At 43.2% G+C, this 24,542-nt stretch overlaps 1 protein-coding gene across 1 annotated transcript in view; it reads left to right on the forward strand.

Moving 5' to 3' along the window:
• The window catches only part of GATD3A (glutamine amidotransferase like class 1 domain containing 3A), a 45,215-nt gene that overhangs the window by 18,165 nt on the left and 2,508 nt on the right, over positions 1 to 24,542 (forward strand). Inside the window, exons 4-6 of the mRNA XM_029578290.1 lie at positions 3,919 to 4,038; positions 17,141 to 17,233; positions 18,092 to 18,248. Coding sequence (XP_029434150.1) covers positions 3,919 to 4,038; positions 17,141 to 17,233; positions 18,092 to 18,248 — 370 coding nt within the window. The remainder of the gene's footprint in view (positions 1 to 3,918; positions 4,039 to 17,140; positions 17,234 to 18,091; positions 18,249 to 24,542) is intronic.

The raw sequence follows: 24,542 nt of genomic DNA on the forward strand, positions 1-24,542 counted from the left end.
TAACTCTTAACTAATAAGCCTTCATACTGGTGATGCAATTCCATTATTGCTCTCTGCTTCCACGGCAGGGAGAAAAGAGGAAAAGGGACATAGATTCACACAGCAACCGACAAGGACATTGAATTTTGCAGTCTGGGAAAACAAATAAGCATGGGGGTAACTTGCTGATGTGACTGTTACTACCTTTAACCAATAAACCTGAAACTTTTGATCCAACTCCAACATTTCTCTCTGCTTCAATGGCAAGAGGCGACGTAGAATTGGACTCAAACAGCAACCAACAAGGGCCCTGACTTTGATGGTCTGGGAAACTGAAAAGTATGGGGGAGACTTGTAAGGCACAGCAGATACTACCATAAGCTTGCTGGGCAGACTGGATGGACTATTTGGTTCCTTTTCTGCCGTCGTTTCTATGTTTCTATAAGAGACACCAGAATTGGCATAATATGCACAAATGGCGGGATTCTCAGCAACACTGACAGTAGAATTTTGTAACAGTTGCAATGCCTGAACATATGTATTAGGTAATCCTGCCAGTAAACTGTTATAAAATCAATTTATGAAAACATAAAGGTTTGTACTACCATTCTGAAGGATTCTTGTGGGAGGAAATCTCTAAGAGCCTTCATTTTTAACTTGTAAAATGCTTTTTTATTACATTTCACAAGTGAGGTCTCATCGTTAATTTATTATCTATGATAACCCCTAAATTTCTAGATTAAAAGAGTACTTGCAAAGGCTTCTTTTGAAATATCACCGGACCCAGCATTGTTGTAGGCGCAATTTTCCCTATCCATATCAAAACGGTCTTGGTTATATTCATTGATTATTTACTATCATATAGCCAATCGTGTCTTTCCTGCATTATCTTCTGAAAATTTCCATCAGGAAAGCATCCTGCTTTCACATGGTACGAAAAATTGGATGTCATCGTCACACATAAAATGTTTATTGCTCATCCCTTCCAATTTCTTTGCTAATGGGCTTACATATATTTTAAAACATTACCACAGATAATGTGGACCCTTGTGGTATGCCGTATTCAGTTCTAAATCTAGAAGAGTAGCTTTTCTCAGAGTATTCCTGCTGATACCTCCCAGACAAAAATGAATTGAACCACCTTAATACAGTCCCCAAGAGTCCCATTTCCTGAAGACGAAAAAGCATCAAGTTGTGGTCTATGGCTTCAAAGCAAGAACTTATATCCAACTGGACCAACATCCCAGCCTCACCCAGATCAAGGGTAGCATACAGTTTGTCTAATAAGGTAAGTAATAGTAATTCCACACTGTGAGCAGTCCTAAAACCATATTGATACTTAGCCAAAACATCCTTTCTATCTAGGTACTCATTCAGCTGTACTAGAACACATTTCTCAATTTTACTCCGTGTTTTTGTTGGAAACTGGACTGTAATTAGATATATCATTTGTCCAAGATGTTTGATGTTTCTTAACCGAACGCACTATTCATCTTTCAAAGATTCAGGAAACCTACCTTCAAACAAAGATTTATTTACTATAGGTTGAATAACCTTATAAATAGGTTCTTCCAATCCCTTAACTGCTACAAACGGGCTTGGGTCTAGTGTACAATGCGTGTTACGCAGCTTCCCTATTACTGAAGTTATCTCAGGTAATTAAATATAAGAAAACTCTGTCCAACCAGACTTAAAACTAGCACCTTGCAAAGCCCTGCTTGTTTTATCGCTACTGTTAAACTGAGATTGAATATTCCTTACTTTATTCTCAAAATAAACAGCAAAATCATTACTGCTTGGTAAACCAACATGTGGATCTACTTTTGTTATCAATCTCTGCACGATTGAGAAAAGTTCACAAGGATGCTTCAAGGAACTTTTTTTATCTTATCTTACTACTAATATAAGCCTTTTTTCTCTCAGAACATTCTATTCTGTAACTTTTGAGAATGTCCGAGTAAATACTTTTCAAAATATTTAATTTCTCTCTCCTCAAGTTCTTTCCTCCATATGTACCTATTTTCCTTTGCTCCTAAGCTCCTTAGTGTATCATGGAGTGCATTTGCGAGGGCATCTAACTTTTACATCCTTTGCTGGTGCCAGCTTGTTATAGATTTGTGAAAATGTAGAATCTCAAATATTAATCAACTCATCTACAGTCATACAGTCACTATGTCCTTCACTTAAAAGCTCATCAACCATTGATTGCATATCATTTTTAAATAAATCCATATTCAGAGATGATCTTGCTATTTTAAAATCATTTTTCACACAATGCGTCTAATCACCAGGAAGCTTTACACTGAATAATACTAAAAAAATGATAGGACTATAAAACCTCAAATACTTTTTGAATCTCCACATTCATTGTCCATTTTTCATGAACGAATAAAACATCCAATATATGACCTGCTTTATGTGTTGGTACTGAAATAAGCTGTGCAATATTCATTGAAGACATCACCATCAACAGTTCTTTTGTAGAGAGCGAAGCAATATCGTCTATATGAACATTAAAATCTCCCATCATTATCAAACATTCATATTGTATTTGTAAATAGACCAAATGATCTGTCATATTTATATCATCAGACATTACTTTGTCCAGTGGCCGATATATTAAGCAAAAAACCCAAGAAAGTACTCTGATTAACACAGACTCGATTGAAGAAAAAAAATTTAAAATCCAAATCAGGAGCTGGCGTAAGTTCTGAATTAAAGAAAAAAATAAAGGTAGGCCATGTTCATTACCGGATGTGGGAATGAAAGGCCCTGTATTTTATGATCGCACCAGGTCCTGTGCCAGCCTAAAGATAGCTCTGAGCCAACACACAGTTCTGGCAGTGCACGTTACTCCTGATCTGCAGCACCTCTCTGCTGCTCCAGGACTGGGACTCACACACCCCCACAGCTCTGCCTGTGAATTTCACTCTTGTCCTGTAACATTTCCTTCTAGTTCAGTACTAAGACTTCCATCACTGTTCTACCAAAGCACTCCCCGTTTTTTTTTTCTGCTGTATGACTGTACAGTGTTTCTCTAGTTGTGATAACATTTTATTTTTATGGAATGAATGGAAACACTAAGTTTGGACTCTGACACCATCATTATTCTGGTTCTCCTATTCATGTGCCATACCTCCAAATGGATATGGACAGGGTGGAGGAAGTCCAAAGAAAAGCTACCAAAATAATGCAGGGTCTACACCAAAAATCCCATGAAATAACCTAAATATGTGTATCCAGGACCTGGAGAATCTACCTATCCTGGAGGTGAAAGAGGTGGGAAATGAGAGACATTCAAATACCTCAAAAGGTATGAATCAGACCAAAGAAACCTGTTTCAGAAGAATGCTCTAGAACAGCATGTTATAGTAGGGAGGTCCAAGGACGTGCATTCAGGAGCAATATGACATTTCTTCATGTAAGCGTAGTAGATGCATGGCATGGCCTCTCAGTGGAGATGGTGGAAACAGAAATGATAACTATTCAAGAAAGCATGGGATGATAAACAGAAGATTTCTATCTATGAAGAAGTGAGGAGAAAGCTAAAGATCAATTGGGGTCTATAGCACTGTTGGGTAGGCTAGATTTATTTTTATTTATCAAGTTTTGTATACAGTCATTAAGAAATATTCCATCACAACGGTTTACAGAATGTTAAAAATCAATAAAAGTAATAATAAAACAGAAAAGATAAATACATAATAATCACATGCATTAGTTAATTTAATTTTATTTATTTTAATTATTTATTAGCTCTACTGTTAGTTGTTACTGAGATTGTTCATGCTCATTGGTGTGCCTTATATTACTGGATTTGTTCTTGTCTTGGTCTTTGAGGTCCTTATTTGCTGTCATATGCTATGTTTATGTATATAGGCAGATAGATGGTGTAAAGTTAACTTTTGTTTCTCATTTTTGCTTTTCTGGTTCATGCAGAAACGTCCTGGTGGAGTCAGCACGAATTGCTCGTGGCAAAATCTCAGACCTGGCACAGCTCAGCGTACAGAAACACGACGCTGTCATCTTCCCTGGGGGATTTGGAGCTGCCAAAAACCTGTGCGTTTCTCCTTTAAGTAGCATTGCTATGGAAACTCTTGGGATCCCAAATTACTTTAGGTGTGGAAGTGAATGAAGAGCAGCATGAGGTTTGGCACCTCTCTGAAATGTAATAGAGAGAGCAATCATCATCATTGAAATATCAGTGTGGGATTACTGATAAACTGAGCAATGCTAACAGTGATTAGTATTGTGCAAGTAAAGAGGATGATTTTTACCTAATTCTGATGCAGATAGCTAAGACCAGTGTACCTGAAATCCATTGGAGCAGTAGTGACCAATGATGAGAAATGTCTGCTGCTCTGTGAGAAGTATATACAAGGGAGGGTGTAAATGGAGATTATAACATCAAACATTGACACTTAGGCAGCATTGAATATAACTTGGGCCATTTTGCTTGCTGCTTACAGACAAAGGGGGATGCAGTCCTTGCCATCTTTCCAGCTCTTTTTCTAGACTATAGATGAAATGGAAATCAACAGTGGCTGTGTTACTCAGTTTGGTGGTCAGGTGCCACATGGAACTTTAGAACATGTTTTTTTCCATTGATAAGCAGGCTGAATCACACACGATGTGGGTGATGTCATCCAGTGGCACTAAACGGACATAGTAGAACTTTAAGCTCTACTGAGCATGTGCAGGAGTTCCTGCAAGAGCCTCCTCAAAACCTTTTTTGTCCGAGCATTGCACAGACATGTATTCAGTCTCTCCAGTCTTTTTCAAAATTTTTCAACTTTTTAATTCAGCTCTTTGCTTAAAATTTGCCTTACTGCCTCTGTAGCAGCCACAACAGCACTTTTCAGTTCTATATATATTTTATTAAAAAACACCTCAAATAACTTTGCCTCCTTAAGAGGTCCAGCAAAAAGAAAATACCGTGAGTGGATTCAAAAACTGTATTTGTGGCAAAGTAATGTTCCTCACAGATGGGCATGAGTTGTGTTATTGTTGTCTTGGTCCCAACCAAGACCAAGCAAACTGCTATGCCTGTGGAAGGATGTCCTTGCGCTTCTAGTGCTCCAGAAAATGTAGAATTGAAGAGCTACATAAATATTTTAGGAGTAGCAGTTTCTACAGTGCAGCATCAACTGCCCCATTGGGAAAAGAGTTGAGCAGAAGTTCCTCAAAAACTTCCTTGTTGGCCCAGGACGAAGCCTCAAGGTGGAGTAGTGCTGACCACCCTGTGTCGAAGAAGAAATGGCATCGGTCTGGAGCAGCAAAGCATTGAAGAAGCACAAGCGAGATGCATCGGTACCATCAAAGCACGGTACATTGGCACTGTCAACGCATGTTGCATCATCTATGCATGATGCATTGGTTCAATCAATGCATAGCATGTTGAAGCCCATGGAGCACAACACTTCAACATCTGCGAAGCACAGGTTGGGGCAGCACAGCGCATTTATTTTATTTTATGTGGGCATTTTATATACCATCATTCCAAAAGAAGATCACAACTGTTTACAGAATTGGTATTCATGGTCAATGATCATGTGATTTGTGTTAGTGTTTACACATGACCTATTGATGCATAGTGCAAGGAGATACTGCATCTGTGTCCCTTTGATGCAGTCATTACCTATGCAGTGGACGCTCAAGCTTCAACACCCGCCTGCCCCGCACCAACTTTGTTGAGGCATTTAAAGTGAGGCCTCTTGACGAACTTGGAACATTCCTCTTTGAAGTCAAAAGTACATAAAATATGCCATACTGGGTCAGACTTAAGGGTCCATCAAGCCCAGTATCTTGTTTCCAACAGTGGCCAATCCAAGTCACAAGTACCTGGCTAATACCTAAACATTAAACAGATCCCAAGCTACTAGTGCTGGTAATAAGCAGTGGCTATTTCTTATTGATTAATAGCAGTTTATGGTCTTCTCCAATAACTTATCCAAACCTTTTTTAAACCCAGATACACTAACTGCATTCGATACCATCGACGCACAAGTCCTCTACAGTGTCACAAATGATGCAACAAGCCCCAGACAGGGAGAAGTCTCGCTAAAATACCTACACAATTATATACCAGCTCAGGTGCACAGGGAGATTTGTTGCCCTGCCCTCACCAATTACCAGATCACTCGCTTCTTCGATTATTGGCAGAAGACTTCCATTTGGAGGCTCCAGACCCAATAGACTCTATAGTGCTACTCATCTTCAGTAAGCCTTCTGTTCAAGAACAGGAGCCTATTCTTGTCTCTGAAGAGAATATTCCACCACACCAGGCCAAAGGACATGTCGGTCCCTTGTCCAAATAGAAGATCTGATGAGAAATCTCTTTACCTCCTTGACTAAGGAAACAGAGAGAACTATTCATCCTCTCTCCAACATTGTTACAGCAATACAAGCAATAGTGATCATATGCAATGTCAAAAAACCAATTACATGGTGAAAACAACCACTTGGTTTAGTCTCCTGGAGTTAGGGAGGGGAAACAGAAACCAATTAATGTTATTAGACTCAAAACAATTAGCATGTAGTTTCACTTAAATCATAAATTAAAATGAACACTGTAACCAGCTAACAAGATTTATTTAACATTAAATAAGAACAGTACAAATTTGTGAATATTCTCAACATGCAGTTAAAGAAAAACACTTAAGCTGTACAGAACTGTGAGGCAGCACCCCTAGTTTCCCCTTGTGAGCATGTGCAAGACCAGGCTGGGAGCCTGTTTCCCTTTGGATTCCCTGGAAGGCGAGTGTCTGTTGGTGTGACCCAGTACAGTGGAAGATAAGTTGCTGAGCCAGCGGGGAGAGGATGAGCCCTGAGTATCTGTGATCAGGAGCTCCAGATGCTGTCTGAGAGTGGGAGTTCTAGACCTCTCTCTGGGAGAGGGTAGGCAGACTTCTGAGAAGTGCCTAAGGATCTGGGAAGGTAGGCAGACTTCTGGGAAGTGCCTGGTTGGCTGAGAATAGAGAGTAGTATTTGCAATTGTGTATGCCAGTCCAGGACTGGAGGTTCGGTGGGAGGACATCGTGCCCGGAGTCAAAGCCGGGAACGGCACGACTGAAAGCGGCAGCAAAAGGAGGCCACGACGCGAGGCGGAGGTGATTCGCACCAGCAGGTGTTGAGAGGCTCCGCAAGTGTGTCATCGACATCGACGCCAACGAGGCACAAACCAAAGGCGCCGAGTAGCAAACCTTCGGCGCCGGGATCGGCACAGTCCACGGCGCCTGCGTCGAGGACCGACGCATCAGCTGGAAGAGTGCTGCTAACGACGCAGGGAGCGTCCATCTCGACGCAAGTAGCGCCGATACTGACGCAAGGTACATCGAAGAAAACCCTCGAGGCTGGTAAACCGACGCACGTGGCACTAGGAACGGCGCAAGACCCGGAAAATGTCAACGCACAGCTCGAAGCATAGGCAACCAAAAGCAGCCATGGCAGGACACCCGACACAGGGACGGTCAAAATCGATGCATGCTGTGTCCAGACCGACGCTCGGGTCAAAATACCAGACACCTGCCGAGACATCATCAGAACAGGGGTCAACTCCGCGCACCACTGACGTCCAGTCGGAGCATAAGAGATGGAAAGGGACAAGTAAACCAAGGGCAACGGACAGTTGTCCCCATTCCTTCAAGGGAGATCTGCTGACGCCACGCCCCATCGGAACATTAATCACCCTAGCCCTCGGGTCTCCGAGCGATCCATATCCCCGAAGAGTATGGGGTATGGTAGGCCGACCACACATTCGGAGGAGGAGTATGTACGGATTACATCATCTTCTTCCTTCTCCCTAGGTCGGATGTCTTCCCCTCATTCACCTGATTCTCATCGGGAGACTGACGAAACAGATCCACAAGAACCAGTTCCAACAAGAAGGAGATCTGTGTTAGATGTCGAATACACTGGGCCACTTCCCAGTGAAACGCCACGGAAGCCGAGGATGCCTCCGCGGACGCAAGAGGCGTTTTCACACCTCTCAACTGCGCTAGCAGGTTTCTTTGACACTGCAGTCCACGTTTCAACTCCCTCAGTCTCCTACGGGCAGCACACCACCTTCGCCTCAACCGCGTTCGGTATCAGAACCACCGAGGGAACTCTCCCCACCGGGTCCCTCTCAACCTGCGACTCTGCCCCCGAAGAGGGTCAAGTCCCTGACAGTGGTAAATTCGGAGTCACCTCCTTCATCTCCCTCGTCATCTACAGGATACCCCTCCGATCCACCGGAGGACACACCGGAACCCTACTCACCCCCAGAAGATCTCTTATCCAAAATTCTTGTATAAGATGGGGGGGCTCTTCTTAACCTAGAGCAGTGCTGGCTAACCTATGACACGCGTGTCAGAGGTGACAGACCGAGATGTTTTTACTGACACGCGTAGCGTTTCGTGAACTGTCAGGAATTTTTTTTTTTTTATCGGCTGTGCCAAGCCTTTTTTTTTTTTTATCGGCTACGCTGACCCTTTAAAATTAGTTTTATAGTATCCCCCCACCCTCCAGACCCCTCCACCTCCCCAATGCCCCCGGGCGCAGGGAGGCTCATGCGGCGCAGCGACACGCTGCTTGGCTGGGCCATGGTGAAGCTCACGTCACCACGGCCCGAAGAAAAAGATCGCATTTAAACGCGCTGATGCTCCTCCTCCTTCCTGCCTGTGCGGCCCCGGAAGTAAATGTTGCCGGAGCCGCGTGGGCAGGAAGGAGGAGAAGCATCAGCGCATGCAGAAGAGAAGCAGCGCTTGCACTTATGGGCCGCCACGAATCCCAAGTCGCAGCGGCCCGAGAAGAGGAAGAGGTCCAGAAGCAGGCCCGAGAAGATTAGGGCCGCTGCAGAGCCCATCCTGCAGCGACCCGTGAAGAGGAGGCCCAGAGGTGAAAGAGAGGCTGAGGGTCTGTAGAGGGTGTGTGTATGTGTGTGTGTATGAGATGAGTTGAGAGATTGTGTGTGAGAGTGAGGACCTGAATGTTTGCAGAGACAGCATGTGCTTGAGCAAGACAGCATGTGGGAGTGAGAGACACTGTGTGTGTGAATGGTTGTATGAGAGAGAGCAGGTGACAGTGAGAAGCCTGGGTGTGTGTGAGAGAGAGAAATGCATGTGAGAATGAGAACCAGACTGTGTGTTTGAAGGAAGAAGATGGAGAGAAAAGAAACAGGAAAAAAAGACAATATAAAAGGAATTGGCAAAAAAAAATAAAAGGAAGGTGGAAAAAAATAAGAAAGGGAAGGTGGGAAAAAAAAAGCCTGTGACCAACCAATTAGAAAACTAATATCAGAGAGCAAAGGTAAAAAATATATATATATTACTTTTTAGTGATTGGCACATGTAATCTTTGGGAATGTGCAAAAATAGCAGTTTCTCTGTGCGTATCTCGCAATGTACGAGACCAGCATGGAGAAAGTGGAAGCCCATGGGGCCTGCACAGAGGAGGCAGCAGAATGGGCTTCATTGTCAGTAGCAGCAATTGGCACCTCCCCAATAGCCATGTGGCAGCAGAGGAATGAGAGAGGTTCCGAGGTAGCTGGCAAAAGAGAGGGGGGTCTGCCGTTAGTGTGTGCATGTGTATGAATGGGACTCTGCCTGGGGGTGTATGTGTGTGAATCCTTGGGTGCCTGCCTGGGGGTCTGTGTGTGTGAGAATGACTGACTGGGAACCTGTCTGGGTGTGTGTGTTTGTGTGGGAGCCAGTGAGTGTGAGAGCATGAGTGTGTATGAGAAAATCCAAGGGAGTAAGAATTCGTGTGTGGAGGGGGAGAGAGTGTTTTAATTGAAGATTTAGCCAATGAAATTCAGCAACAAAAAAGTCACTAAGTAGGTATGGTAAAGAATTATTTGTTTTTGCGTTATTAATAAATACAGTACATATATTAAAATTATAACTTTTTGTTATTAATTAGAGCTCAAATATCACAAAATTATGGATTTTTCTAGAAGTGACACACCACCCGAGTTATGCTCGTTTTTTTTTATGAATTTTGACACACTGAGCTCAAAAGGTTGGCCATCACTGACCTAGAGGTTCAGAAGCTGCCAGATCCTCGGGCGGAAACACTTGGTATCCTTAAGATATTTGATATCCCAGCGGAACCCACCTCCCTTACGTCCCACAAGGTGTTGGAATCCATCCTCGAGAAGATGTGAGTCTCTCCCTACACTACCACACCGGTATCCAGGAAAATGGATCTTAAATTTCGTATGCAAAATCTCAGTTCTACTCCATGCCACAACTTCCACACTCTTCACTAGTTGTGGAATCAGCGATGCAGAGAGCCAAGCGATCTAAGTCACACGGATCGGCACCTCCAGGGAAAGAGCAACGACTCCTAGATGACTTTGGGAAAAGAGCATATCAGTCCTCTATTCTTTCTTCCCAGATTAGTCAACACCAGTTCTATCTGGTTCAATACTTATACAAAAGTCTACAAACCCTAAAAACCGTGCTGCCCAATCTGGACTCCGCATCGTCTTCAAAAACTCAACCGATTCAAGATCTGGAGGAGGGCATCAGACACCTCCTTTGCACGTTGTACGAGGGGGTTGAATCGTCGGCTCGCATGTCGGCCTCGGCTATTGCCGCACACAGAATGGCCTGGCTCCGATCCAGTGCCATTCGGGACGAGCGGTTGGCGAACATCCCATGTAAGGAGGACAATCACTTCGGCGAAAAGTTCCAAGAGACGGTAGCTAATTTGAAAGACCAGGCGGTTGCGGTTCAATTGCTGACCCAAAACCCCTCCTTCAGCACGCCACGTAGATACTAGACGCCCACTCGCAGGCAACCATATACCCGTCGGCCTTTCTTACACTACCAACAATTTCGACCCACTCCTTATAATCCACCGCAGCAGGCGACACCTCAGCCTCTTCACCCTAGGAGAGGCAGTCCAAGACCACAGCGACCAATGACACAGCAGCCTCAGGTGACTGCTAAATCGACTCCCTCTTTTTAGTGCAGCTGCCATCATCATTGCCACGGTACCCACCAGGCAAGATTTCCTTATGCCTACCATACTGGGAAGCCATCACAACAGATCAGTGGGTCCTAGAAGTAGTAAGACAGGGATATCAACTCTGTTTCAACGCCAAACCCACTCTACCACACCTATTGCCCCACCGACCTCTGGGACAACAGAGTCAACTGCAACAGGAAATTGCATCCCTCCTCCACCAGCGAGCGATCCGTCGGACTCGCAACAAGGGATTTTACTCACCGTATTTCCTAATTCCCAAGAAAATCGGAGGACTGAGACCGATCTTAGATCTCAGAGAGTTGAACAAACATTTGGTCAAAGAGAAGTTCAAAATGGTGTCCCTAAAGACTATCTTACCGCTTCTCCAGCCCAAGGACTGGATGTGCTCCATAGATTTGAAAGATGCCTATACCCACATTCCTATACACCACTCTTTATGGCAGTACCTGTCCTTCCAATTTCAGAAACATCATTATCAATATCGGGTACTACCCTTTGGCTTTTCGGCAGCCCCCAGGGTTTTCACAAAATGCATGGCAGTGGTGGTGGCACATCTCCGTCAACGGAGCATCAAAATTTTTACCTATCTGGACGACTGGCTCATATAGTAGCATCTGAACCCCAGATTCTCAACGATTACGTACACCAGACCTTTCAATGTCTGAATAGTTTGGGGATCAGAGTCAAATACCAGAAATCAATTCTCATTCCGACGCAATCCCTTCAATTCATTGGAGCGCATCTCGATACCATCTGTGCCAGAGCGTTCCTACCGAAGGACAGATGCATCGTCTCTTTCGAGCCACCCGAGTCCTCAAGAAACCGTCGTCACGGCAAATCCTCACCTTCCTGGGTCATATGGCTGCAGCCATTTATACCGTTCCCAAAACGAGACTACACATGCGTCATCTACAGTGGGGACTCAAGCAACAATGGAAACAACACTCACAACCGTTAACGACGATAGTGAAGTTGACTCAGGCAATGCTACAGGATATACAGTGGTGGCTCAAGGGAAAAAATCTACAAACAGGGGTGCTGTTCTCCACACGCCCTCACAATGCAGTCCTGACTATAGATGCCTCCCGCAAGGGCTGGGGGGCACATCTGGACCACCTGCAAACCCAGGGACTGTGGTCCATGCAGGAACAATGCCTACAAATCAACCTATTGGAACTCAGAGCGATAAAGAACGCACTCAACACGTTCCTTCCGCACTTAAAAGGCCGAAGGGTCATGGTCTATACCAACAATCAAGTGGCGATGTTCTACATCAACAAACAAGGAGGGTCCGGTTCCTGGTCCCTGTGCAAGGAAACCCTGCAAATTCTAGATAATGCGGCTCAGCACTCCATGCACCTACAAGCGACATACCTGCCAGGAGCCATCAACGCTCAGGCTGACCGCCTCAGCAGGATATTTTACCCACAAGAATGGACACTCAACCAGCAGGTGGTGGATACTTTGTTCCTCAAGTGGGGGCAAACGACCATGGACCTCTTCGCCAGCCAAGACCGGGTAGCACAGGACACGTTCCTTCTTCCATGGACGGAACCTCTCATGTACGCATTCCCTCAGATACCCCTCATAACACAGTCATTGCAAAAATGCATAAGAGATGCAGCTCAATTGATCTTGATAGCACCAGTGTGGCCACGCCAACTGTGGTACACTCATCTGCTACATCTGTGTGTAACGGACCCAATATTGCTGCCGGACAGAGAAGATCTCTTGATGCAAGAACAGGAAACCCTGCTACATCTCATGCACAGCTCCCTACACTTGACAGCGTGGAGATTGAGCGGCTCCTCTTGATGGAACAAGGCATATCACTGTCCGCGCAGACTGTTCTCCTGGTCTTGAGAAAACTCTCTACCTGTCGGAACTATAGTTTGAAGTGGAAGCGGTATACGACATGGTGCTCCTCTGAAGGACTACCTCCCTTAGACTACTCACCGGAGAAGTTACTGGATTATCTTCATTCATTGTATCTGACGGGACTCACTACCTCGTCGATTCGAGTACATCTCAGTGCAATAGCCGCTTACCACCGGCCGTATAAAGGACAACCCATCTCTGTCCATCCTTTCAAGATTTCTGAAAAGCCTCACTCATCTTTGACCTCCGGTGCCATGGAATCTCAATCTAGTGCTGGAGCAATTGATGGTAGCACCATTTGAACCAATGGATGAGGCCCACATCAAATATCTCACATGGAAAGTAGTATTTCTCATTGCTCTAACGTCAGCCCGCAGAGTTAGTGAGTTCCAAGCGCTGGTGCACTACACCCCATTCCTGCAGTTCTTCCATAACAAGGTAGTGCTGCGGATGCACCCATCGTTCCTACCAAAAGTATACACCCAATTCCATTTGAACCAATCCATCGAGTTACCAACGTTCTTTCCCAAACCACATCAGAACGAAAAGGAACAATTACTGCATACATTAGGCTGCAAGAGGGCGTTGGCATATTATAAGCGACGTACACATTCGGAGACAAGGGTGTCCCAATTATTTGTTTCTTTCAACCTGAATGCTCCTGGGCTTCCGGTGGCAAAACAGACAATATCCAGCTGGATCACCCAATGCATTCAATTTGCTACGCCAAGAGGAACCTAGCCTTAATCTCTCACCTGAATGCACACCAAGTAAGGGCAGTGTCCACCTCACTGGCCCACCTCTCTCAAGTACCACCAATAGACATCTGTAAAGCAGCGACGTGGTCTTCTTTACATACTTTTACGTCGCACTACTGTCTAGACCAACAGACATCGGACGATGCTAAACTGGGAAAAGTTGTGTTACATACTTTATCCACCTGAGTTGCAACTGACTATCCACGCTTTGGATCATGCAAAAAAAAAAAAAAAAGACGTTCAAACTAAACACTATGGAAGTGTGATCCGGAGCTTAGGACTCCCATGACAGCATGGTTAATTTAGCCCTGCTATCAACGGGTAAAAGCAAGTTTGCTCACCGTAAACGGTGTTTCCATAGATAGCAGGATGAATTAGCCATGCTGACCCACCCACCTCCCTGGATAGCACGTTATTCAAGAACTGCTACATCACAGACTGAGACTGTTTTTCTGCGCAGGAAGGTACGCGCAGCCGCACAGAGCTAGGCTCTGTATTCTACTAAGAAGCTCCGCCTCCTGGACCCTGATGGACAGTTCCCATGACAGCATGGCTAATTCATCCTGCTATCTACGGAAACACCGTTTACAGTAAGCAAGCTTGCTTGTATTCCCTTTCCAGTGGATGGAGAGTATGCCAGCTGTCAACCAATCCCAAGGCACCACTTAAGTAGGGAATGCCCTTAGCTCTATTTACCACGTTGACAGAATTGTGCATGGAACAATTCAATTTCGGGTCCAGAACACAATTACAATTGTCACCAATTAAGACAGGTATATGCCCATAATCTGTTAGCAATTTTACTATCTTAGTAAAGAAATTGTGGTCATACGCATTAAGGACATAATTGTTGCAAAGAACTATGCAAAGACACATCCACTATCAAATACCTGCTCTCTGGATCTTCTAAAATGTTTGTGGCCTGGAAGGGGACTTGTTTGCCCACCAAAATAGCCCTTCCCGCTTTGCAACTGAGGGACTAAGCTGAAAAATAACTTCTCCTACCCATTGCTTACTTATAATGTCTGGTGTTCTTCCTTATCCAACTGTTTCCTGTAGCTAAGAAATTTGCACTTTGTCTCTGCAGAGCTTGCAAAATCTTATGCTTCTTAATGGGTGAGCCAATGCCAGAGACATTCCATGTTGAATTCTTAATGGTTGGTGGAATCATTTTAGCCCATGGTAAAAGTGAATATTTAACCACTCCACATGGCCATGAAAGGTCAGAACCTCCCAGCCCAAGTCCCGACCCAATACCTTCCATAAAACTACATAAGCCCTAATATGCGCTTCCCACAATCATTCTCTGGAATCCACTGGTCCCCTGCTCACCCCTATCCTACACATAGCACCTACCTGCCCCTCCTCCCCCTCCCAGTCCCACTTACTCCTCCCCATCCAACTTCTTCCCAACTCAAACTCTAATACGTTATAGATTCCCCAATCCATCCATACCCCTTCTGAGGTGGTGTAGTCAAGTGCCATGTGATGAGACCCCACTCCCCTCCCACTAGAAAAAAATTAGCCTTATTGCTAACCTAAATAACCATCACCAGCCAAGTGCCTATCCTGTTTAGGTTATCCTTACATGTTATGTATAACATTTATGAAAAGAGAGACAGAAATAGACTGGTGCCCCATACAAGCGACACCATAGCAATAAAATAAGGAAAAGAGAGAGAAAAAAAACAAGCAGCACTGTCATCTATCAAAAATAACTTGTGCTGGAAATAAAAGCTGAAATGGAATTTTCTGCTCCACCGGCTTCGTACAGAGAGAAGTGAACGTTTTATGCTGTGCTGCAACCAGTGCTGGAAAGTCCTGGAATATCAGCATTGCAGACCCCTCGTATTATACCGTTTTGATCTTTCGGTAAGCTTGGAGGATCTCTTCCTTTTGCGCAGAATTAAATCATTTTATGATAATCGTTTGTGGTCAGTTTTGCTGTGGCTGCTTTGGTCCAAGCTGAGGCGCCTGCTCAATTTTTAGGTCACTATGTTTAGAGCAAACAGAGAGCGCAGCGCATGTGGTAGCCAGTTACTCACGGGCCGATACAATAAAGTCCGCAGGAGAGCGGACGAACGCCTGCTCTCCCGGCGCGCGCGATTCTGTATTTAAATTAGGTGACGCGGTAAAAATGGGGAAAAGGAGGCGCTAGGGACACTAGCGCGTCCCTAGCATCTCCTTTTTGACAGGAGCGGCGGCTGTCAGCGGGTTTGACAGCCGACACTCAATTTTGTCGGCGTTGGTTCTCGAGCCCGCTGACAGCCACGGACTCGGAAACCAGACGCCGGTAAAATTGAGCGTCCGGTTTTCGGCCCGACAGCCACGGGCCGAATTCAGGTTTTTTTTTTACTTTTCGGGACCCCGACTTAATATTGCTATGATATTAAGTCGGAGGGTGCACAGAAAAGCAGTTTTACTGCTTTGCTGTGCATTTTCCCGGCGCAGGAAGAAATTAGCACCGTCCTTTGGGTCGGCGCTAATTTCTGAAAGTAAAATGTGCGGCTTGGCTGCACACTTTACTTCTGTATCCCGCGCACATACCTAATAGGGCCCTCAACATGCATTTGCATGTTGAGGGCGCTATTAGGTGCTGCGGGTTGGACGCGCGTTTTCCTCCCCTTATTGAATAAGGGGTAAGGGAAAATGCGCGTCCAAGAGCAGGCTAACAGTGCCTCCATCGGAGCGCACTGTACTGTATCGGCCTGTCAGTTTTTCTGAAAATTCATTCTCTTCATGCTTTCCGGAATGCCAATAACTCGAAGATGACATCTCCTCGATCTGTTCTCTATGTCTTCCAATTTTGCAGCATGGGAGTCTCACACAGCTTTTAATACCCACACCTCTGATTCCAGTGATGCCACACAGTTCTCCACTCAACCTCTTGTAGCTGCTTTGTGTTATTGGCTAATAAAGCATGTATTTCGTCAGACTTAAGATACATTTTTTTTTAAATTTATCTTCAAGTTAGCAGCCACAGCAGTTGCAGTTTTCCTCACTATCAAGTTTCTTATCTCAAGGGAAGGCAGGCTGCTAGCGGTACCTACCGTTCCACCTCCTCCTGCCTTTAGTCTCTCTCAGTCCTTCCTTTGTGGTTTAGCAGCCATCCCCCTGGTTACTTTCACACAAAAGGTTTCCTTGTAATCCTGCACAATGTGTCTAATAGTTTTGATAGTAGAGAAAAAAAGAAAACAGGCGTGTTGGGGTCCCAGAGTGCTAAGGGAACATGTCTTGCACCTCCCATTACATGACTTTCAAGCACGAGCATTTAACCTAGTTCCTCAAACTTAGTCCTATCTCATCCACTCTTCACTATATACAATTAAATTTGTAAGATTATAACCAAATTGACTATCTTTGTCTTCAACTCATGACTACCAGAACCTTTTGGGTACAGAAAGACAGTTATCAGTGCTGGCCTTCAGGACAGGGAGTGCTATAGCATCTCTCTTTACTAACCTCCTGAGGAGTACCCATATAGAAGTTATCTGCGTGAGCCAAGAGCTTCCCTTGCAGCAGCTGGCACTGAACACTCTTTGCTGTTACAGGTCTACTTTTGCTGTGGATGGAGAGACTTGTAAAGTGAATAGAGAGGTTGAACGTGTGCTTCAGGATTTCCACAAAGCTGGCAAACCCATCGGGTATGTATATATCACTGTCTGTGTACAGAGGACATGTTATACTTGTTGAAGTACTGTGTATGTATATTTCACATGCCATAGATGGTTTTCTGGTACATATAAACACCAGTTGCTCATCTGGTGCATGTATACATCTCGCTTTGTAGATGATCACTCTGTATCACAGTGATTCATCTAGCACTTGTGTTTATCTAGTACATGTACACACTGAATATAGAAACATAGAAATGACTGCAGAAAAAGACCATCGGAACATGCCACACATGTTCTTCCAGGTATGTGTATGCACTGTCTCTGCCATTTTGTGTCACTGCTGCTTTAAAAGAAAATCTAGTTGTATTTTAAAAAGGAAACTAGAGTCGACCTGTAAAGGTTTTCTTTTTCTGGTGCCATATAAATTAAATTATACTTTCTGGTAGAAGCTGTCCCTGTGGGTATGGGCACTCCTTTGACTACTATCAATTCTATAACTCTACTAGACGTACTGACTACTTTCTGCTTCTCTTCAGTCCTAAATGCTGAATTCTGACCTGTTCGTAGGAAACATCACTGATTCAGTGGCTTGAAGTGTCATGACATTGATTGCTTGGTGTGTGTGTGTGTGTTTTTGTCTCTCCCTCTCTCTCTCTCTCTCTCTCTCTCTCTCTCTTTAGGAGACTGGATGGGCCATGTGTTATTTATCTGCCATCATGTTTTGTTTTCTATATTTTTCTCTCTCTTCCTTTTAGTAACTGATTCTCTGTCCTTCGCTTTTGCTCCTCTCTTGCGCTCCCAATGACTTGTTTCCTGGCTGCCTTCTCTCTTTCTCAGCGACTGTTCCTCTCGCTTTGTGTAATCAGGTCTCTCTCTCTCTTGCAGTTTGTGTTGCATTTCTCCAGTATTGGCTGCCAAAGTCCTGCCTGGGACAGAAGTTACGGTGGGCCACGAGGAAGAGCAAGGTGGAAAATGGCCATATGCAGGGACAGCGCAGGCTGTGAAGGCTCTGGGAGGAAAGCACTCAATAAAAGATGTCCATATATCCTTTGCACTATCTGTGAATCGGCAGAGCTGAACAGAAAGTATTTCTGAGCAAGCAGCATTTCTTTTCTGTGGATAGTGCCAAGTGAGAGCCGACATTCATTTCCCAGCTCTCAGCCTCTGTCTTTGGGTCTGGCTGCAGCTGGGAGTGATATTGAAGCATCTCCCACATTCACTGGACAGAAGGGAGCAAGATACTGCTCTCATACAGTGGTGTACAGCAGGTAAGGCTATCACCAAAGAAACAGGATGAACATGCAATAAAATTATTCAATAGTACAAAGCAAACCTATTAACTACAAATCTAAAAACCAAAATTAAAATTGCCATTTGGCAATAATTATGCATCAGGGCAATTTTAAAACTTTAGTGTGACAGGAAACTAAGAAAATTATAAAGTACTAAAAAGACAAACCAGCCTAAATCTCTGAATGTCCATACGACTGAAAAATTGAGATTGTGATACTAAATTAATGGATATTTTCTCATAAAAAGAAAAAGTATTTGTTTATTGATTTCTGCACGTGTTAATTTTCTGAGGAAAGATGGCAAGGTGGCGTCTCACGTACAGTTAAAAAAAAAAATTACATTGCATGCAATGTATAGAGTCTTGTGTCAGGCTAGGTAGGGATACAAAAGCTAAGAATATTGGGTATGAAAATGGAATGCTCTGCAGTGAATAGTGAACAAGGATAATAGAGCAAATAATACAAAATGTAGGATGCTGATTATGGATTAAGAAAAAAAATCACTGATTTATAATGGCTTTTGTCAAAATGGTAATAATCACTGAAAATCAATAAGCAAGATTCCTATTTACTAAAATTGTACATTTTCCCCTGATGCATGGCCCTGCTGGGATGTGTTTTTAATTTTGATTTTTGGATTTGTGTTGAATAAAAGTTAACTCTATTTTAATGTGTAATTTTCTCCACGGACAAGCAGGAAAGTTGATCACACTTGTGGGTGACATCAAACGGCACTGAGCACAGAAGTACATGGCTCTGAAGTAAAACATCTGTGTTCTATGAGCATTAGGGTGTGCTGCATATGCCCTGCGGTCGTGTGACGTCCTCTTTCTGTGGACTGAGTAGGAAAGTCCTGCCATGCTATGATCTTTTCGATTGTGGGATTCTTTCAGGAAACAGAGTTTTTCCTTTAATATGTCTGTTTCCCTCACTTTCTCTACATTTTCCTTCTGGTAACCTGCAGGCTGCTGCTTTATAGTGCAAGAACTTTTTTCTTCAACCTGACTGAAAATTTTTTCCCTGCTATGACTGATTAAAAGAACTGTTGAGTGTAAGTGATGTGCTGGTAGTGACATGAAATTGTCCATCACAGATAGTTTTCCTGCACTTCTTAGGTGTGTAGAGCAAGATGTAAAAAAAAAAAATAGTATATGTTCTGAGATATGAGAAGACCAGACTATCCTGAAGCAGCGCTGTCAGGAATTCCTAAGTCATTCAAATTCAGATAATAAAACATGGGGATACGCCATATAAAAAAACAATCAGCAGATTTAAAACAAATAGTTGAAAATAGTTTTTTACTAAATGCACAATCAAGCTGTGTAGTCTGTTGGCAGAAGGTCAAGCTCACTAGCATAGCGTATTTTAAAAGAGGTTTGGATAATAAAACATTAGTGGCCAGGTAGACTAGGGATAACCATCGCTAATCTTGGGAGTAAGTAAAAGGAAATAGATCTGTTTTTTAGGATATGTCAGGTACATGTGACCTAGTCTGGTCAGTGAGAGACAGGATGCTGAGATTGATGGTCAGATCCAGCATGGCATATGTTATATTAAATAAGGTATACCTTGGAGGAGAGGAGGTTAAGGGGAGATATGATACAGACCTTCAGATACCTGAAATGTTTTAATGATGCACAATTAAAAAAAAAACCTTTTCCGCTGGAAAGAAATCAGTAGAAGTAGGGGGTCACAAAATGAAACTCCAGGAAGGAAGATTCAGAATCAGGGTCAGGAACTTAGAAAGTGGTGGATGCCTGGAATGCCTTTCCAGAGGAAGTAGTGAAGACAAATACAGTAAAAGATTTCAAAGGGGCATGGGACAAACACCGTGGATCCCTAAAAGCTAGAGGATGGGAATGAAAAAAGTGAATAAGAATAACTTGCTGGTGTGGTGGTTATTACCCTAAACCAATAAGCCTTCATACTGTAGATGCAACTCCATCATAGCTATCTGCTTCAATGGCAAGGGGAAAAGGGGAATTACATTCAGACAGCAGACAGCAAGGACATTGAATTTTACAGTCTGGTAAAACAAATAAAAATGGGAGTAACTTGCTGATGCAGCTGTTCCTGTCATTAACAAATAAACCTGATACCTTTGATGCAACTCCAACATTACTCTCTGCTTCAACGGCAAGAGATAACAGGAATTGGACCCAAATAGCAACCAACAAGGGCCTTGCCTTTGATGGTGTGGTAAACTGATAAGTACAGGGGAACTTATATGATGGTCTGGGAAACTGATAAGTATGAGGTACTTGTCTGGCGTAGTAGATACTTGTATGGCGTGACAGATACTACTATAAGTTTGCTGGGCAGACTGGATGGTCCTTTTCTGGCATTTCTATGTTTCTGTAAGGCTGTTGCCTCCTGCAGAGCTGGACAGGCTGAAATATATCCACTCTCTTCAAGCTACCCTGTAATAGGCACGGTCTTGTAAGGGAGTGAGGGCTTTCTTCATTGAGCAATAGACTCGGACGTCAAAGATTTTGGAGCCTAGCCAGCTTTTTTTGGTTAAGGAGAGGTCCATACAAAAAACAAGGCTGGAGGACTCTCAATGCCCAGTGCATCTTCACAGGCTGTTTTGATGCCTGTACCTGTGGAATCATTCCTGGCCCATGTGTCTGCTTCCTTGACATCAAGACCTTTGATTTGAAAAGAAGCTTGCTGTGGAAGTAAAAATTCATAATAAATCTTTTTCAGGTACATTTGAGGTAAAAGGTATATGAGGGAAGTCAGTTGGACCATTAGATGATCAAGGGTTTCTTAGGGATGATAAAGCCAGAGCAAAGACTAAATTAATTCTTTGCTACGGAATTCACTGAGGAAGCTGTAAGAGATATACCCATGTCAGAAATGATATTCAAAGGTGATGATTCAGAGGAACTGAAACAAGTCTCAGTGAACCCAGATATACTAGGGAAAATTGACAAACTAAAGAGTAGTAAATCACCTGGACCAGATGGTACACATCCCAGAGTGTTGAAAGAACTGAGAAATGAAATTTTGGACCTCCTATTGGAAATTTGTAAACTATTTGTAAACTATTGTCTATGGTACCTGAAGACTGGAAGGTTGCCAATGTAATGCCATTTTTTATAAAGGTTCAAGGGACGATCCAGGAAACTATAGACCAGTGAGTCTGACGTCTGGGCCAGGCAAAATGGTAGAAACTGTCATAAAGAACAAAATTGCTGAACATATAGATAGGCATAAAGCCAACATGGATTTAGCCAAGGGAAGACTTGCCTCACAAATGTGCTACATATTTGTAGTCATAAGTACATAAGATTTGCCATACTGGATCCAGACCAAAGGGCAACCAAGTCCAGTACCATCTTTCTACAGTGGCCAATCCAGGTCATAAGTACCTGTCAGGATTCAAGTTGTAGATAGATTCCCTGCTCACTAAGTTCATGGTACAGTAACCATATGATTGACCTATTAGATTGCACTGTACAAGAGTCTAACAGATAAGGCCCTCTATAAACTACAGATAAAAACAAAACTACTACACAATTGATAGAAGAATGCGAAAAACACAACCACATCACACCCATCCTACAAAAATTACACTGATTACCAATACCATAGAGCCAGGAGCTCTTTGTACTAGGTGTTCACATACAATCTCTAACCAGCAGGTAAAAAATAAACATGACACTCGATGTAAAAGAATGGAAGGCCCCCATCTTGCTGCTGGACTCTTACCTTCATCTTAATTTTGTTGAGTTCCTAGTCAAGTTTAGCTTACTACGAGAATAGGAATGCATAGTCCTTTAAATGTATTGGTGTATTCTCTATTAATCTGGTAGTGACCTACACGGGGATGATTAAATTCTCAATAAGGGCTGGTGTGATTTAGATAAGAGCCTGATAGATTTTTAATGAGAAAGTATCTCTTGCCTATAAATCAAAGGATGAGCTAGGAGTGGGTGGGAGTGAAAGACAAACACTAGAATTAACTCCCTCTGCCTTGCTTATTATCTCAGACACACACACTAAAGAATATACCCCACTATTTCACCTTTCCCCAAACTTTTTTAAGTCCTAAGATTTCCCAAAGCGATACTTATTGAACCACTTCAGCCACCAGCAGGATGATCTTCTCTCAATGCTCCCACTGGATTGAGTGTTATTGAGCTCTTCCCCTGCAATATATCTTGTGCTTCATGGCAAGTTAGTACAACACAATCGTTTTGATGATTTAAACTTTAGTTAGTGAGCCTGGGTGACTCACTGCTAATCTTTCCATTTAATCAAATGTTGGCATCTACTCAAATCCATCACACCACTGTAACACATTTTCAAGATGAGTATCTGACCTTTTCAACCTTTTTACTTAGGTACACACAAACTCTAAACTATTAACTCCCGATGGTTTGCTTTTTATCTCAGACACAATCTCTAAAGAATATACCCCACTATTTTATCTCTCCCCATACTTTTAAGTCCTAAGATTTCCCAAAACAATAATTAGCGATCTTCTTCAGCCACCAAAAAGATTATCTTCTCCTCTCAGTGCTCCCACTGGATTGATTTGGACCTCACACGACTACTGGGCATGTGCAAAATACAACATTTCTTCAGAGTTATGCACTTCTGTTCTTGTCTTCGTCAGATAACATCATCTGTGTGACTGACTTTTATGCTGTCTGGAGAGCACCAGGTAAGCAATTTAATTTTATTACGTAATTATCCCATTTCTTTAAGCATAGCCTGCCTTTAATATACTACTATTTTATCACCTTTTAGCAATCTCTGTTGTGATGATCTTTCCTCTCTCTTTAAACCTTACTGCTCTTTAGTGTACATATTTCTTTATTCAGGGAAGACGACAGGAGGAGGTGGCATTCTGCGGGATAGGTATGAGAAAGATCTATTGGGGAGCCTGTAGGGTGGGTGGGGAAGTGAGTGAGTGGTTAGGGATGGTTTAGTGAGTAGTTGTTGGGGCTGTCTGGTCCCAGGGAAGAGTTCCTCTGACTTGGGGCTTAGCCTAGCTATTTTGGGGCTTAGAAATTTAACTCCAGGGTCAAAGATAGAATAAACTTGTATTTCGCATTTCTCGAGCTAGTGTTAATCCATGTTGCTGTACCAACATGGTCCTAGATCTGAATTTCCGGGGTCTAGAGTAATCTCCACAACTGGGAACTTCAGGTCCGGGACCATGTGGGCACAGCACCATAGATTAACACTAGCACCAGAATTAACTTTATTACACCTCTGATGCAAGACTTAAATTTCAAGCATTAAAAAATGTGAGCTAACCATTGAGGGCTTTAATACACCTCCCTGCATTGGAGAGTAATAGATAATCCTTTTGTTTATATGGGATTAATATGGAGATGTGCTAATTTTAATACACATTTTTTCTTCCATTTTAGTGCACATTTTTTGAGCACTAAAAACCATATTAAATTGTGATTAAAATTTAGTGCACAAAAATGTGCACTAAAAGGTGAATAAAAGGTGTGCTAAGCTTAGTGCACCTTAGTACATCAGCCTCATAGTGATCATCCAGAAACCAGTATTAAAAGAGCTCTGGCAAGAATACTATCCTGCTCTGAGCCATAGAAGGGCATTGAAGAAAGGGATTTATGGAGGGGATGTAGAAGGACATGGCAGATACTAAAGGCTAGGTACATGGGCTTCTCGGCACCCCCCTTCATCCCTGCCTAAATTTGTGGATTTGTGTTACAGACCTACTACACAGGGTAATCTGCAGAGGTCGATGGACAGTGGTGAATGTGATATTTTATGAATTGGTGAGAGAGAATAGGTACAAAGGACAGTCTTAACAGAAGAGGATAAAGGGAAAAAAAGTGTCTTATAGGCTTTATGGCCAGGACTTCTGTAGAAGGCTTCTGTTTATTTGGATAAGAGTGGTTTTGCAAGCTCTCACACTTTCAGTTACAGTCTGGATGGAGACAGGATCGGGATTTGTTTGGAAGAATATGGGGAGTACTTCTGAAAGAAACTGGATGTGTGTGTGGCAAGAGGACATGGGGATTGTCTCTGGAGAAGATGGGATTAGTTTTTTG

Source organism: Rhinatrema bivittatum, chromosome 15 (genome assembly GCF_901001135.1).
Source record: "Rhinatrema bivittatum chromosome 15, aRhiBiv1.1, whole genome shotgun sequence".
NCBI classification, from domain to species: domain Eukaryota; kingdom Metazoa; phylum Chordata; class Amphibia; order Gymnophiona; family Rhinatrematidae; genus Rhinatrema; species Rhinatrema bivittatum.